The 18,601-nt window shown below is 36.2% G+C and overlaps 1 protein-coding gene across 2 annotated transcripts in view; it reads right to left on the bottom strand.

Annotated features, from left to right (window-relative positions):
* LOC136037962 (neuronal acetylcholine receptor subunit beta-4-like) overlaps positions 1-18,601 on the bottom strand; it is a 70,016-nt gene that overhangs the window by 42,925 nt on the left and 8,490 nt on the right. Inside the window, exons 2-4 of one of the 2 annotated variants that reach the window (XM_065720847.1) lie at positions 15,740-15,919; positions 9,759-9,870; positions 7,208-7,350 (exon numbers count right to left, since the gene is read on the bottom strand). In XM_065720847.1, coding sequence (XP_065576919.1) covers positions 7,208-7,350; positions 9,759-9,870; positions 15,740-15,919 — 435 coding nt within the window. The remainder of the gene's footprint in view (positions 1-7,207; positions 7,351-9,758; positions 9,871-15,739; positions 15,920-18,601) is intronic. The other variant, XM_065720848.1, reaches the window with a different exon arrangement.

Below are 18,601 nucleotides of genomic sequence, written 5' to 3' on the forward strand. Positions count from 1 at the left end.
AGCTTGTTGCATTGCCAAGAAAAAGCTGATGGCAGGAGAAACAGAAAAAGATTTTCGACCTGAATATCCGGAACAGCCATTTTGAGTTGAACTGTTGAAGTTAGTAATTGATCAAATAACAACCAGCCTGAAGGAAAGAATTTCAGACAACAAAGAGCTTATTTCGGACGAATATTTCTTGCAGCCCCCCATGTTCGACCTTGTACGTGGAGCTAAAATATCAGAGTCTATCTTTTGAAACGTTGCAGAGGAGTCAAAGGTCTCTCATGACGAGCTGAGGTAAGATTTGAAAATTTTTGTCTCATTTTAGAACAAAATTATCAGCGCATGTCATAAAACTAGCCGGGATAAGCCTAGTACAGGATATGAGGATGGACTTGAGCTTGGATCTGATAAGGAGGGGCTGATTTGTGAGATTCCAGTTTCAGTAGTTCGTGCAACAACCGCATAATATGCGGCATTGGCTACTATTAAGACTCTATCTGTACTCATCAGCTTGCAATTCAGTTTTCTGGCCTACGAATATTTACTGACACCTTTGTTTTCTTAAGTTAGCTGTGAGTGACCCTTCAGTAAACTGAAGCTCATTAAGACAAGATTGAGAGAACTACAATATCAGATGATCTCTTGGAAGCATTCATGTTTGTGTCGTTTGAGCGAGAGGTGATTGATTCAGTGCCGTTTGTAAATATTTCAAAACATGAAATGAGATTCGAAGACTTTAAAGTCGCTTCTGTCAGTGCAGTAGTTTTATCCTCTTTTAGTCCGGTTATTTTGTTTTGAATCCGATCAAAATATACATTTTGTGTACTGATGGAAAGTCGAAAAACTCTCAGTAGCGTTAAACATATTTCTGAAGAGGAAAAATCCCGCAAATGGTTTTTTGCCCAGATTTCCATGATGCAGGACGAAACAGGAAAATTTTATAGAGCTAAAATACGATGCTGCTCTCCCTTTGTGTGAATTAATTTAAAAAATAAAATTTCCAAAAAAGAAGATTTTTAAAGAAAAGTAAAGTCCATATGAAACTTAATATCAGAAACAAGAGCTAGGAGCTCATATGGCACTTGTGACGAGGCAAGAAGAGCTAAGAGCCAAGAGCTCATATGCTATGAGCTCTAACAAAATTCTAGGAATCAATAGATTGATTTAATAGGAAAATTAGAGGCTTAATGCCGGTCAGGATTTAAAATAAGAGCTCTGAGTCAGGATGTCCTTCTAAATGTCAAAATTCATTATGATCCGATCACCCACTCGTAAGTTATAAATACCTCATTTTTTCTAATTTTTCCTCTCCCTTTAGCCCCCCAGATGGTCGAGTCTGGGAAAACGACTTTATCAAGTCAATTTGTGCAGCTCCTTGACACGCCTACCAATTTCATCGTCCTAGCACGTCCAGAAGCACCAAACTCGTTAAATCACTGAACCCCTCCCCTCAACTCCCCCAAAGAGAGTGAATCCAGTACGGTTACGTTAATCACGTATCAAAGACATTTGCTTATTCTATCCACCAAGCTTCATCCCGAAACCTCCACTCTAAGCGTTTCCCAAGATTTCCGATTTGTCCCTCCAGCTCCCCCCAATGTCAACAAATCTGGTCGGGATTTGAAATAAGAGCTCTGAGACATGAATTCCTTCTAAATGTCAAATTGCTTTAAGATCCGGTCACCCGTTCTTAAGTTCAAATACCTCATTTTTTCTAATTTTCCAAATTAACACCCCCCAGCTCCTCCAAAGAGAACGGATCCGTTCCAATTATGTCAATCGAGTATCTAGAACTTGTGCTTATTCTTTCCATCAAGTTTCATCCCGATCTCTCCATTCTAAGCGTTTTCCAAGATTTCTGTTTCCGTCCTCCAACCACCTATGTCCCCGGATCCAATTCGAATCAAAAATGGAGTATCTGAGGCATAAAATCCTTCTATATATATATATCAATTTTCATTAAGATCCAATCGCCTATTCGTAAGATAAAAATACCCCAATTTTCACGTTTTCCAAGAATTCCGGTTTCCCCCTCCAACTGTCACAGGATCTCGTAGGAATTTAAAATTAGAGCTTTAAAGCATAAGATCCTTCTAAATGTCAAATTTCATTAAGATTTGGTCACCCGTTCGTAAGTTACAAATACCTCATTTTTCCGAATTACCCCCCCCCCCCCGCCCAACTCCAACAAAGAGAGCAGATCCGGTCCGGTTATGTCAGTCACGTATTTTAGACAGGTTATTTATTCTTCCCATCAAGTTTCATCCTGATCTCTCCGCTTTAAGTATTTTCTAAGATTTCCAGTCCCCAACCCCCACAAATCCCTCCCAATGACGCTGGATCCGGTTGAGATTTAATATAAGAGATCTGAGTTACGAGGTCCTTCTAAATATGAAGTTTCATGAAGATCCGATCACTCCTTCGTAAGTTAAAAATACGTCATTTTTTCTAATTTTACAGAATTAACCCCCCCCCCCCTGATAGAGCAGATCCGTTCCAATTATGTAAATCACGTATCTAAGACTTCTGCTTATTTTCCCCACCATGTTTCATTCCGATCCCTCCAATTTAAGCATTTTCCATGATTTTAGGTTCTCTCACCCCCCCCCCCCCAATTTCACCAGATCTGGTCGGGGTTTAAAATGGGAGCTTTGAGACACGATATCCTTATAAATATCAAATTTCATTGAGATCCGATCATCCGTCCGTATGTTAAAAGTAGCCTACCTCATTTTTTCCAATTTTTCAGAATTAACCCCCCCAACTACCCCGAAGAGAGCGGATCCGTTCCGTTTATGTCAATCATGCATCTAGGACTTGTGCTTATTTTTCCTACCAAGTTTCATCCCGATCCCTCCACTCTAAGTGTTATCCAAGATTTTAGATTTCCTCCTCCCAACTCTTCCCCAATGTCATTAGATCCGGTCGGGATTTAAAATAACAGCTTTGAGACACGATATCCTTGCAAACATCAAATTTCATTAAGATCTGATCAACCGTTCGTAAGTTAAAAATACTTCGATTTTTCTATTCTTTCCGAATTAACGGGCCCCCCACTCCCCCCAGAATGTCAAATCAGGAAAATGACTATTTCTAATTTAATCTGGTCCGGTCTCTGATACGCCTGCCAATTTTCATCGTCCTAGCTTACCTGGAAGTGCCTAAAGTAGCAAAACCAGGACCGACAGACAGACCGACAGACCGACAGAATTTGCGATTGCTATACGTCACTAGGTTAATAGCAAGTGCCATAAAAAGTAACTAGAACATTGAATTTCCAATCAAGTGAGTCACTTCTGAAGTTTATATGACCACCCCTTAAATAAAAGCCTTATATACTCTCGGTGCTTAACTTGTAACACTCACCCCTGGGCTCTTGGGGGGGGGGTGTCAACCCTGTAGTTTTTGTTATTTTGTCTTTAAACTACTTAGAAAAAATTGGCTATCTCAAAATTTTTATTTGATACATTTAGGGAAAAAGGGCCTTGGGAGGTCTAGTTTCCCTCCGATTCTTTTTAGATCTCAAAATCTTCAAAAGAAATTCCAATTTACAGTTCAATGAGCCCCCTCTGGAGTTTATACTTCCATTCCTTCCCACAGAAACCTTAACTGTCCCGGGAGCATAATTTACGACACTTGCCCCAGGGTTCTGTGGGTTTGTGTTATCCTTTGGAGTTTTTGTTATATGATCTTTGGTCTATTTTGAACAAAATTTCTACATAAAATTTGATCGAACGCATTTAGGAAAAAAGGGTTGGTGGGGGGGATATTTGCTATTGTATCATTTTTTACTCTTAGAAAAGGTAGCTGGAACTTTGAGTTTCTTGTCATTTGAGCCCCTCCGAAGTTTATACGACCACATCTTCCATGAAAACCTTATATATCCCCCAAACACAACTTACAACACAGTTCCCCCAGGTTCTGGAGGTACGGTGACCCCGAAGTTTTGTTATCTGATCATTGGACTATTTCAAAGAAAATGACTATCTCAAATTGATCGGTGACATTTAAGGAAAAGAGGGTGTGTGGGGGAGGGGATGGATGCTCTTAAATCTCTTATTACTCTTAAAAAGGTAACTAGGAATTTTAATTTCCGATCAAATGAGCTACCTCTAAAGTTTATACAACCACTCCTTGCATAAAAATCTTAAATATTTTAAAAATTTGTATTAGATACATTTGTGGGAAAATGCGTGGTGGCTATTGGCCCTCCAGTCACTTTTGACTCTTAAAAAGGACGCTATAGCTTCCGATTTCCTATCAAATGAGCCCCCTCCGAAGTTTATATGACCATCTTTCCACAAGAAGTGCATCTTGGAAAATAAAACAAAAACTGGAGCCTTATGGCCTTAGATTGGTGGGTGGAGGCTAGTTGCTGTCGGATAACTTTTGACTCTTAAAAAGGGAACTAGAACTTTCAATTTATAATCGTTTGAGTCCCCTCCGAATTTTATGCGACTAACTCTTCCATAAAAACCTTGACTGTTCCCGGGTCCTAAGTTATGACCCTTCCCCTGGTTTTTAGAGGGGGGGGGTAGTTGACCCCCAACTTCTTGTCATCTGATCGTTGGACTATTTCAAACTAAATGGCTATCTGAAAATTTTGTTCGGATACATTTGGGGAAAAGAGGACGTGTGGGGGGCTAGTTGCCCTCCATTCTCTTTTGACTCTTAAAAGTGAATCAGAACTTTCGATTTCCCATCTAATGATCCCTTTCTGAATTTTATACGAGCATCTTACGTAAGAACCATATACGCCCCCAGGACATAGCTTACAACGCCTGACCCAGGACCCTTAGGGTTTGTGTTGACCCCAGGGTTTTTGTTATATGATCTTTGAATTATTTTCTACAAAATGACTATCTCAAATTTTTGTCAGACGTATTTGGTGAAAAAAGGGTGTGGGGGGGCTAGTTACCCTCCTAGGCCTATCACTTTTTAATCTTAAGAAGGGCACTAGAGATTCCGACTTCTAATCGAATGACCCCACTCTGAAGTCTATACGACGACGCCTTCTATTTGAAGTGCTTCTTGAAAAATAATATTAATAATAATAATAAAACATTGGAGTCGTATGGCGCTTTACTATAAACAAGTGGACAAGCTTTGACTCTGAGACAGTGGTGTAATTTCATCAATATCCTGGGGGGGGGCAAAGTTGGAGCCAATTTCCCCAAATCAGGTGGAAACGACATTAAAAACTGAAAGATGAGCGATTTGGTACCGCAAAAGTACTATATAGTACTATAAAAGTACTATAAAGATACTTTCTAGTACTATAAAAGTAAATATATGCTAAAGAATTTATGTTGATCATTGAATTATTGAGGCTTATGCTAGTTTTGACAAGATTTTTGAAGAAATTATATTTCAAGTGGGGAGCAAACTCAGGTCTGTGGGGGGCAAGGTTAGGAAGGGGCAGTTGCCCCCCCGTGCTCCACACCAAATTACGCCCCTGCTCTGAAATCTGAGCAATACCGAGTCTAACTGAGTATCAGGGATATTTGGAACAAAAAATGATTTGCAACATCTGCCCGATTCCTACGGCTAACTTACTTCTTAACTAGCGGTTAGTAATAATTTGCCTGGCGGCGCAAATTTCGACGTCAATAACGTGGAGCGCAACTTCCACACATTGTTCAAGGTCCTTTCTGATTGAGCGTAAAAAAAAAAGCAAAACAGAATCTTTCTATATGGAAGGCCGCCTAACCCGAATGCCCCCTCAGCTTCTCGCTCCCAGTCCGTCTCTCTTAGGGGTGGAAGGGGGGCAATAGATTCTGGGAGAAAAGAGGGCAACACTTCAAAAAAGTTTCAAAAGTACACGAATCGGGTGGAAAATGTGACGAATTGAACTAAAAATCGTAAAACGTTCTGCGTTTTAGGGGACAGGCCTTTAGAACCCCCAGATTCTTGGTTAATAGTATTCTACACATCACTCATCACAGTGGAATTATTTATTTATTCAAAAATTTGAATGGTGGATCTAATAGAGCTATTATTTGCTAAAATATTAAAAATATTATGTCTTAGCACTGTATTACCGTCCTGATTACTTGGCCAACGACCAAATTTCAGCTGCTAAAGCTAACTAATTTCCCTTGGCAAAATCTTTTGGCTACTTAAAAAGGGCAGTAGAACTATTCTTTCCATTTAAGTGAGCCTTCTTCAGGTTTTTAGGACCACTGGTTCAATGCAGTGACCACTGGGGAAAACAAAAAAAAAGAAGACAAAAACAAAAAATGTACATGTAGGCCATCTATGATTTTCTTCTTGGGAAAAATGCAAAATCCCACATTCTTGTGAATACTAGTTTGAAAATTTTACATTTGAGGTATGCAATATGTTTGAATTTGATCCTGAGATTATCATCGAGATTAATCTCCTTTTGGGGCTATTTCCACGTTTTTTTTGAAAATCAGACAAATTTTCTCAAGCTCGCAGCTTTTGAAGGGTAATTTAAACTTAATAACCTTTATATATTCTAAATCATCAATAAAAGATTCTTTAAATGTGTCAATTTAAATCAAAACTCCCTTTATATAGCACCAGTAACTAATAGCCCAGGTCACTCCTTGCAAGCAGTACGTTAACACAAACAGTTTGTAAAGCCTTCATTTACCAAAATTGTTTTATTATTGTACCACGGAAAGGCAGTGTGGCCTTTGTAGTTACCAAATTTATTCACAAATACAAAGAGAGATACCCGCAATATGTTGGGAGCAGTGTAAAAAAAAAACAACAAGGAATAGCTTTTTCTTCGTTACTTTTCATTGGAATTACTTTTTCATGAAGCTATTATTCTCCTATTAAGCAGCCAAAACTTATCTAAAAAGTTTCCAACTTAAAAAGAGGCTCATTTGGAAATTTTCTATTAGTCGTAGTCTCTATTCCAGTTGGAGTGGGGAACGGTAAGGGATTTGCTGAGATTTTTAGGAAGAAATTTGACATGTGATTAGAGAACTTTACATGGTTTTGCTACTCAAAAATTGTTTGAAAGGGACTTCTTCAATTGGATAATTAACTCAATTACATCTTGACTAAGTTTTCAAAGATAATTGGTCTAATTTTGAAAGTTGTTCGTACTTTTAATCAAGAAATCTAACTGTAACAGTTAAGAAATTTGAGTTAAAATGTAATTGTAGAACAATATCTTATTGACTCAAAGACTTATTTTTGTTTTATTTTTTTAGTGGTGAGAAACGATGTTGAAGATAAACCGTACCTCCTTCACAGCTATGCAACCACTTTCCAATAACATCTGTCCACGTAGCGAAGGAGAAGTAATGAATATGTATAGGATCTTTGTCCTTCCAATGCAGAAAAGGCATACTTTCATATTCACGGCCAACTTCGATCTCACCGTTCCTAGAAAAAGCCAAAACACAAAAATAAATAATCAAATTATTTTGGATGCTTGGTTCAAATAATAAATACCAAAGCAGATCAATTAAAACTTTATCGTTTTGAAACATAAGAGTAATATATACTCGTCGAAAGAAATATGAACAATAACTATGAAACAAACACACTATTAATTTTGAGGTGTTACAAAAGTGGCAAAAATTGAAATGGGCAATATATCGATTTCAGCAAATCGATTATCGATTCCGAAAAAAAAAATTATAAGAAACTTTCTTGGTACGCATCACTTTTAAAGTTTAGAGGGTTTGACAACTAAGTGTATAATTAATGGCTAAAGAACAAAGCAAGAAAGAGTATCCTTCAAAGCCTGTGTCTGAAATCTTACCAAATATGCTGCAACGCTTCACGCTTTTCAAGCAACGTAAATGCAACTGAAATTAATATTACCATAAAAAATTAGTAAAGGAGTGAGCTAGATAAAAATTATCCGTCCAGAACTCTCCACCATAAAGCTATTTAGCGATTTCAAGGTTGGGTCACGATATAAATTTTTTCCTAAGTTCTTCTGATATTTTTCAGTAAAATATCAAACTGGAAATCTCGCTATATACGCTCCTGTGTATTTTCAGCAATCTCCAAACAGAGCAAATATAAATCATGAACCAATAATTGTTGAGAAATAAAAGATTTTCAAAACTATATGCAAACTTATACTTGCATGAAATTTAAGAAACGCCTAATATGGTCAATCGGGGATCACCCTTAAACTTTACTTTTCTAGTATGGACTGACTGCTCCAGCTCTTTGCTATGATTGGTAAATAGTGGTTGACTAGGTACAAAATATAAGCTGCAGATTCCCATTTTCTGGTAGCATTATACTATGTTATGTTTTTAAAAGTATCCTACCGTACTTTTTAATTATCAATAAAGCAGGTCTTCCTCCTCTGGGTTGGGAGGATGTCATAAATACAGATTTAAAGGAAATGGGAACTACCTGGGATGGTGTAAAGAGGGAGGCCTCGAATAGATTAGGTTGGAGGAGGAATGTTCGTAGCTGTGTTGGCCTCAGGCGGCTTGGTGCTGCAGTGAGTTATTAGTAGTAGTAGTAATAGTACCGTACTTTGATCAAAAAATACTCAAACACGGCACAAAGGAAATTTGCCGCTGTCTTCCACCCCCTCCCCAGCTCCTCTCACAAAGAGTATATTACAAAAAGTTCAAATAATGCCCTGAGTTAAAAACCTAGGATATTCCTTGGAAATTCTCATAGACAGCTGACCTCTTTGTTGAAATAGAAACAATTTATGATACTTCCCAGCTTAGTCAGCCCTAAACTTATGCGTAAATAAAAAAAAACAACTTTTTACAACAATTATCTCTGTAATATAGTTCAACACATGTGTGCTAAATCATTTCCGTTTTTAGAGTGCGTCATTAATGATCTTATTCTAAGCTAAAAATTCGGCAAAACTACGCAGGTGGCTAATTTCACTACAAAATCTACGGTATAGCATGCCTTTTTCTGGTAGTATTATGCCCTACTATATTTCTGAAGGAGGTAGCAAAAGGACTAAACACGAAAATGTAATCTATCATAGCTTGGTCCTATAATACCAAAGTACCACAAATGGTTCAATGGTAGCCTTGATTGCAGCTCTTGTAGTACCATAAATGGTTCAGTGGTAGCCTTGATTGCAGCTCTTGTAGTACCACAAATGGTTCAGTGGTAGCCTTGATTGCAACTCTGGTAGTATTGTCACATTTTATGTCGAGAACTGACTCTTTTGTTGAAATAGTAACAATTTACGATATTCCCCAACTTAGCATAACTTTAAAATTGCGCGCAAATGACAGAAAACAAACTTCGATACAAATTGGGTAATCACTGTTCAATGAAACAAGTGCCAAATTATTTCAACAGTGCGACGTATTATCCTAAGATGAAAATTTGGTGAAATTACGCAGAAAGACATAATAGATTACCTAAATATAAACCTTTGCTTTGACTAAATCTTAAAAATTCTCTGAAAACTAATTAAATGGTTTTGCATCATCAGGATATAGCAAGAACAAGTTTATAAATTCTGAAAAGCAAAATCTTGGGGTACTGGAAATTCTATTAAAACTACTTAAAAACTACTAATTCATACAGAGACTCGGTGCAGCTAATTTGGAGTTTTATACCACAATATTCTACAGCACTTGAAATAAGAATACAAATGCTCTTTCCTTAATTTTTTTTCAATCAGGTTTTTAAACAGTCGACTTTTTTAAAAGCTGCTGGAGCTTGTAGAAGAAATTGTGAAAATCACGGAAACTTTGGCAGGACTAGTTTTAAAGCCATAATCCTCATTCTACGTGCGTGTTATCAATACTACATGACATTTTTATAAAGAAAATAACACCTACTTGAAAGAAATCCAAAACCCGCGATACTCAGAGCTTGATAAAACATCTGGCGTCTTGACGGCAGCCACAGACTTCTTCGTCATGCCTCTCCTTAGGTCTGTATAGGCATTTCCTGCAAAAAACATTTTCTTTTCAGGACTCATGATATTTGTCACAATAAAATAAATTAAACTATATTCTAAGCCCTTGCTTATTTGAGGTATCCCATTCATCTCAAGCAAATGGCAAAAGTGAACAATGGCACCAATTACAAAAATAGAAAGACCAAAAGAAATGTTATAGGCATCATGACATGGCTAATTGTAGAAGAAGCCATGACAGATAGTCGGAGTAAGTGAGAGGCAAATCTGGCATAAGCCCTTTTTAGGATTGTATAAAAATGATGTCATTTCACATCATTTTTGATAGATAAGTCTATCTATCATCCGTTAATACGTCATTCCTAGGGTAGAACTAAAGTAGATAGTCATAGAGCTAAGGGATAAAAGATTGGACTGATTTTGGGTTGACGCGTGACGGACAATGTCCACTGCTCATGTATGCAAAATATGGGGCTGTATTTGCTTGGACTCACTGACGAACAAGTAAAACCTATGTCTAATAAGCTTAGACACTTGTATTCTAATGGAAGGTGGAAAACCGTGTAACAGGATTGAAACAGGACCAACAAGTCCCCTAGAATCGCAGACGGACTGCGAAACCTATAGTTTTCCAAGTGTTTGGTTAAATGGCACGGGTAAACCGTGGGAGTAAGTATGACTCTCTTATTGGAAAAAACTTGTCTGTTAGCTTTTTGAAAGGCACGCCTGTCTAGAGTCTCGGCCAGTTTGGCCAGGAATTAAAAATTGACAAATGACCGTTATATTGCTTGGAATGACAGGCAAACCACATAGAGTGTCAGGCAAGGTGAGTGACCTAATTCATAAAATCAGACATTTGCACTAACAAAAACTTAGTTCAATATTAGTTGACCAACAAGTCACCTGGAATTGCAAGGCCAATCAGTGTCCAAAGCTTAAAAAGGCCCGTCTACCTAGAGTGTTAGGAGAGTGAACCCATTTATAAAGTAACACAGTACATCCACATAATCGGCTTGGCATATAACAGGAACGTCTTATACCACACAACAACGCAAAGGACTTAGTGTTGTTAACATACGCTATGCACGGAGACCAATCTACACTGGTCATTCCGACCACATGTCATAAAAATCGTGAATTCATAACAATAAATATGGAAATAATGTAAGAGAATGGAATTTTAGACCTGCATGAATCTTAAGCACAAAGATGACATTCAGAAAGATGAGCATTCATTGAGGTTGTTATGGTCACATTCCCATCTTATAGTACTCTTTTCCATCAACAACATTAGTAAATTTGGACTTACAGCTCCAAACCTGATTCTTGACAATAAAAACAGTGCTTTGAAACAGCGTTGCGTGACAAAGTAAGCCTTTGACACAGTAGGCCTTAATCTTCTTTATATCAATAAAAATATTTCCAAAACAACGTAGTGCTCCAAATTTCAAACTTGAATTTTGCTCCAACCTAGATTCTCAATAATATTGACAGTTCTTTGACGCAGAATTGAATGACGGAATAAGCCTCCGACGCAGTAGGCCTTGATCATCTTGATACCAATAAAAGATTTCCCAAAAACAACGTAGACCCAAACTTGAGCTCCAAACTTCAAACTTGAATTTTACTCCAAACTAGATTCTCTATAATAACGACAGTGCTTCGATGAAGTATTAAAAGACGGAGTAAGCCTACGACGCAGTAGGCTTTAATCACCTTGATGCCAATAAAAGATTTTCCAAATCAACGTAGGACCAAAGTAGGTGCTATTGGCATAGCATCAAACTAGCGCATTGAAAATGAAGCTTTCAAAGTGTCCAATAATGTGACACCTATGGTAATAACTTGTAAAACAAAGAATACGCAATCATTGACACGAACAACAATGAAATCACAAAACCATTGCTGGGGAAGTAAGGTACTCCAGACCAAGGGTAGTTTAACTCAGATAAATGGGAATAGTAAACAGATACTTATCTTTTCACCAAAGCAACATAATCAACCAACGCTACAAAAAAAAATAAAGAATATGGTATTGGACTTTAAAGTCCCTACCAAAGGTGTTGATCGTTTCACGGCCTTTCGACCACGAAGCACAATAGGGAATGAGCTCCAGCCATCCTGTGCATTCGCATAACCTTCGTGCTCACCTTCCTCGGATTTCTCCAGGTACCCATTTAGAGCCGGGTCAAATCTTGCTGATCTTACAGAATCATATCAATGACTCCGTTCTGAACCAAATAAGCAGCGACACCAGGATTCGAACCCCTGTCCTCATGAACAAAGAAATTCAACTCTTGTCTGCTAAACACTCGGCTAGGACGCTAAAACAAACTATCAAACATCATCCGGAGCGGTGCAATATACGGTTAATGTAGTTGACATAACAAGTTGAATGCTTTCAAGAGAGAGGATATTAAATACTTGGTGTATTTGTAACAAAACATGCAAAAAAAATCCCAACTCGGCTTCCAATGCAAGCTATCAAAAGCTTCCAAATTCCCTTGGGATCCAATGGGGACACCGAAGTACAGGACAAGACCAAATGATTTGAAACAATAATGTGCTATTAAAACCTGAATATTCCGGCTTCAATCTGGTAACAATTCATAAGAATAACTAAACACTAAATTGGCCTCCGCACCTAAAACATATAAGAAGATAACACGAATAGATGAAAATACGCAATATAACAAAACAAAACGAAAAAAAAAAACAAAGGTAAGAAATTCACATCTGAAAAACCATAATCTTTTTTAAGTAAAAGCTTTGAACAAGCAATACCAACGTATGAGGTAAGGCAAGACCAAAATGACTTTAGCCTTCCGTACTTCATGAGTGAATTTTCCACTAACACCAAGAGAATGGTATAAATCCTCCTTTTTACAATACCACGAGAATTTGAAGGACTTGTCAACACGCATTCGACTTCAAAATTAGAATTTTCAGTTCAAATGTTTTGAAATGCAATTGGTAAATAAAACACTTACAACTACCAAATAACAACATTTTTGTATTAAAAAATGCTTTTGTTGAAACTTCAGTCTAAATAGCAGGAGGGATATTCAGTCCTGCTTACATAGAGGATGATTTATGTCGGGTTCAAATCTTAATGTCACTTTTTACTTTCACATGAAAACCTTATTTGCCGCTCGTTAAATCGATTGAAACTCTATTATTTTTATGTCATTACTAAAGTGACATCGGTTTTACATGAACACGTTTTGTTTTTTGATATCAATTTCTTCTCTTATCCTTCAAGAAACATTTCAAGATTATCGTGAATGCAGATAGTTACAATCCGTGAAGATTTTAACTATAGAAGTTGCCAGTATACAAGAGAGATAGCAATAAAAGATAGCTGGTATAATCTCCGCTGGATGTAATTGTAATAAAAATGAAGTCCTTTTTTTTCTTTTAGGTGCTAGGTAATAATGTTTGTATTCTGGCAAAGTTTCAGCTAGTAAATTTACTAAATCTTATCCTGGAGAATTTACGAGTCTGGAAAACCAGTCCAATTCTTGGGACCAGTAAAATCATGTAAACTCTAAATACTCTTGACCATTAAGTTGTTCTTTAAGGCCACGACAAGATGTTCTACTTATCAGCTTACCAGTGTTGTCACAGCATAAAGCTAATATTTCACACGAAAGTGGAGACCAACACTAAACATTAAAACAAGAATAAATTACCTTCATATAGTGAGGTCAGTTGAGCCCTACTCTTTCTTGGTCAACGCCATGGCAAGCCTCAAGATTTATGACTTATTCCCTTTATTAATTGGCGAAACCTACCGGAAGGTTTCCAACCATTCTTCCAGTATTTTTTGTGCCCTTTGGTGCCCTTACGGCCAAAAATAGTGTCACATGAACATTTAAAACAGCCAGTTTAAACAAAACATGCTGTGTACGCATCCAGGGTAAGCACTCGAATTGTGCAAATAGGCTTTAAAAGCAAAATTTGCTTTAAAAGCAAAGGATCATAGATAAAGTATTACAGAATGGTGGGTATATAACATCTTTTTGAAATCAGGATCGTATAAAGAGTTTTTAAATTCGAGATCCTGGTTTCACTATGTTATAAGATACCCTCTCCCCCTCCCCCGCTACATTCAACCAAAATTTTTACCAATCAAGACTTAACTTAAAAACGAGTTTTGCATGATTCAAGGCCCTTATCTAGAGGACTGGACGCAAGATTGTACCTAAAATTACAGTTTTCAGTAGCTTAATACAAGTATCGTGTTCTGATTTAGGACATTCATGTAGGAGAGAGAGTGGCGAGGGTTTTGGCACGAAGGCTCCCCTTAGAATACTTAGATTGTGTCTGCACTTTTTGGTGGAAATGCACATTTTGTTTAACGAAAATCTTTTAAAATACTTCCAGTTCCAGAGGTGACTCTTTTTAACCGACCAATCGAGTTTTTCGATACGGTTGCTCTGGATTTGATCAGATATGCGCTAACAGAAAATAATTCCAGCGACAAACATTATTGATGGTGGTGATTGTCGCATGTCTTCTACCCACATATTTTGTTGAGCGTCATTTTCCCTCGCTGTTCGTTGTGATTTCCGCTGTCACTTGTCTTCTACAATTTTTTTGTAGCTTATATTCATTTGCGTTTCGATGTGAATCTCGCTGTCACTTGTCTTATAACCACAGATTTTCTTGTACATTATTTTCGCTCGTGATTCGAAGTAATTCTCACTGACGTTTGTCTTCTAACCGCATATTTCGTTGTGCCTCGGTTTTATTTGTGATTTTTTTTTAATGCTTGTTACCACGTGCCTTTGCTTTGTTTTGTTTTCGTTTATAATTACCTCAGATTTATTTTTCTATGCCTTTCGCTTTATCTGTTCGGACTCATTTGACAACTTGAAAAATTTCGCATGATGCCATAGATACCAAAAACTGTTCACTAGACCACCCTTGGAAGAAAGAAGACTTTTCTAAAGTCGTGACCTGTCTAGGTCATCTTTTCGAGCGAAAAAATGTAGTGTGCCCTTTCTCAGAAAAAAATATCGAGTCGTTATCGATGAAAAAAAATATACATAAAAATTAACTTCTTTTAAATGCGATTTCTGATTCAAGTTGTAACGAAGAAGAATTATTTCGGGAAATAACTAACTCAAATGCCAATAAAGCTTAAGATGACCATGGGTTCTCCAATGTTAAGATTAGCAATATTTCTTTAACTTTATCTGAACCTCTAGATTTTTTGTTCAACTATCTAATTCTATGCTCTTCAGGTTTATATCCAACTGTGCTTGGAAAGATCTCCTCAAATTCTCATCCCAGAGTCTATCCACCTCATAACTACTTGGAAGGTAGATAAACTTCCTGAATTTCAGCTCTCAATTAACTCTAAATGTACTTTTGAGTGCAGTAAAATCTCTTTTTATACTTTAGTGTACTGTGACGATGCAACTACTGATCAGTAAGTTTGAAACTAATAAGATTTACATATATGGAATGAGAAAAAAATTTTGCAGATTTTCTGACAAAAGTTCGTTTGCAAAGTTCTGTTTCTTACAGCTTTGATTGCTACTTACTCACTGTTAATTTCCACCAACCATTTCAATAGGGCTAAAAAGGGATTAAAGCAATTGGGTTAGAAAACTAAATATCCAAGAAAAATTTTCAGGTCTAGTTATTTCCTATTTATAAGTTTGGACTTAGCAATTGTAAACCAAATTTTTATTAATTTAAGTGTAAGGTATCTTGAGTTTTTGAAACTGTTTTAAAAGTCTTCAATGCTGAATTTTTGGCCAAGGATCTTTCAAGTTTTAAAAGTAAAAAAGTTAATTAAAAGAACTTCTCAAGCAACTTTACTTTTATGGTTGGCTTGTAAGAACCCATTGAGGTTCTACGAAGCTTAGTATAGTAAAAAGAAAAAAATACCAGCGGCTCCAATGACGATCTCGTATAACGGGTTTAATGGCAAAGGACTAGATGACAGGACAATATGAGCATCTGACTTCGCTCTGACTTTAAACCTCACGAATAAAGCGCCATCTTGGTTGGTTTGGGCATGATGAAAATCAAAATATCGATATCCCGTTGTAGTTAGTTCCTTGCATCCTAAAAAAGGTGGAAGAGAGGACACATCAGTTCAACACAGACTAAAATATTATTTTCTCATGGTTCCATGGGAAGGGGGCTAAAGATCACCGATTTTTAGTACTTTAAGACAGATACTTTTTTACTTCGATTCATCACTGGTTTCGAGGATTCTTAAGCTCTTATTCAAAACTCCTGGAAATTATTTTTCTTCGTTACTCCTTACTGTCAAGTTCAACATTGATAATTGTTACCAGTCCTAAATCAGTCTCGAATGGTTATCCTTTTACATGTGAAATTTATCTAAGTACTAGCTGTTGGGGTGGCGCTTCGCGCCACCCCAACACCTAGTTGGTGGGGGCGCTTCGCGCCCCCCCCAAGCCCCCCCGCGCGCGTAAGTCGTTACGCGCCATAATAGTTACGCGCCATTGTAGTTGTGTCCCTATGTCCCACCTGTGAATATAGATATATATATATATATATGGTTTTAACTACGTAAAACTTGCGAATATACAACATTCTTTGCTGTCCCATTGTCTTTGCATATAAATAGATTGTCAGGTTATCCCCCTGTTTCCCCCGGTGTCCCCGTTGTAGTTGTGTCCCTGTGTCCCGGTCGTCATTTATATTCCCTGTGTCCCGGGTCCCGGTCATCATTTGTATCCCGGTGTCCCGGTCTGTATATACATTCGTTTTTTAGTTTTGTTTTTCTCCTTTATTTTTTTCCTTTTTTTTTCTTTTTTAGCTTATTTAGATTTTTAGATTTTTTAGTTTTTTTTATTAGTTTTTAGTTTTTATTTCTTTTTAGTTTTTTTGTCCCGGTCGTCATTTATATCCCCCTGTTTCCCCCGGTGTCCCCGTTGTAGTTGTGTCCCTGTGTCCCGGTCGTTATTTATATTCCCTGTGTCCCGGTCGTCATTTGTATCCCGGTGTACCGGTCTGTATATACATTCGTTTTTTAGTTTTGTTTTTCTCCTTTATTTTTTTCCTTTTTTTTTCTTTTTTAGTTTATTTAGATTTTTAGATTTTTTAGTTTTTTTATTAGTTTTTAGTTTTTTTTTCTTTTTAGTTTTTTTGTAGTTTTTACCTTCTTTTTAGTTTTGTTAATTTTTTTTTTTACTTGTGTCCTGGTCGTCATTTATACTCCCTGTGTCCCGGTGCTTTGTTGATTGCTAATCGAACATTCCTTTTGTCCTGGTCGCTTTCTCTTTGAGTGTCGTCATTTATTTTTTTCTTTTTTAGTTCTTTTAGTTTTTACCTTTTTTAGTTTTTTTTTAGTTTTTAGTTTTTTTAGTTTTTTACCTTTTTTTAGTTTTTTTAGTTTTTTAGCTTTTTTATTTTTTTTATTAGTTTTTATTTTTTTTGTAGTTTTTGCCTTTTTTTTTAGTTTTTTGTCCTGGTCGCTTTCTCTTTGAGTGTCGTCATTTATTAGTTTTTTCCTTTTTTTTTTTAGTTTTTTATTGGTTTTTACCTTTATTTTAGCTTATTTTTCAGTTTTTTCCTTTTTTTTAGTTTTTTTTTATTTTTTATTTTTTTTAGTTTTTTACCTTTTTTTAGTTTTTTTAGTTTTTTTAGTTTTTTAGCTTTTTTACTTTTTTTATTAGTTTTTAGTTTTTTTTTGTAGTTTTTGCCTTTTTTTAGTTTTTTCAGTTTTTTTTTTAGTTTTTTATTGGTTTTTACCTTTATAGTTTTTTTAGTTTTTTAGCTTTTTTATTTTTTTTATTAGTTTTTAGTTTTTTTTGTAGTTTTTGCCTTTTTTTAGTTTTTTCAGTTTTGACGTCACCTAATCCAGTTTTTTCAGGTGACGTCACCTGACACATCCATCCACACATCCATCCACACATCCATCCACAGACAACTTATTTTTATATATATAGATATTGTTCAATTTTTCATGACTTGGGTTGCTTTTTACAGCGTCGCAACTTTTGCTGCTAACAGATGGTAAGGGGTCATGTGAGTTGATTAGATTATATATCAGAGCCAACATTTTTGATAAAAATTAAACGGGAAAAGCGTTTATTTTAAAAGTTAAGAGCAATTTAAACCTTGAAACTAGCACAAATTTTGTTACGCCAGGTTTCAAGTTTCAAACGAGCAGAAATGAAGAAATAAAACCTAAAAAGAAAAAAAACTTTAAGGCAAACTTTAAGAGAACATAAATAACCATCCACAAATAAGGGTAGTATTAATACACTTCGAACCCCACTGAAAGGCTATAGTGTAGTCTATGTTTTAATGAAAACTATCTAAAAGGCTGAAATTGGCCAGTTGAACTTCTATGTGTTTGAAATGAAATAATTTGAAGAAAGGGACCATTAATGAAATTTTTTTTCATATCGGATTGATAAAACTAAATTACTTGCTACAAACATTCTGCTATAGGAGAGAAATTTTCAAAATGATTGGACAGCATTTAGTTTATAATGTTATAAGAAAGTAATAACAAAGGCAACAATAATTCAAATATGAAGAATACATTTTGTTTTCAGTGAAGCACATATGACAGCTCAGCATTTTGTTTGTTTGGAGTAGTGTCAATACTCCCCTTTTTTATGCTAATTTAAATTCGTGTATGTTTCGTACCATATTTGGTGGAAATCAAACACCCACTTGTGATATGTGAATTACTTATGTTGTTACTTAGTTTAGTTTAGCTACGATTTTAAATATTTTTAATGATTAATATCATGCCCACGGCAT

The sequence above is a fragment of the Artemia franciscana genome, chromosome 17 (genome assembly GCF_032884065.1).
Source record: "Artemia franciscana chromosome 17, ASM3288406v1, whole genome shotgun sequence".
NCBI classification, from domain to species: Eukaryota; Metazoa; Arthropoda; class Branchiopoda; order Anostraca; family Artemiidae; genus Artemia; species Artemia franciscana.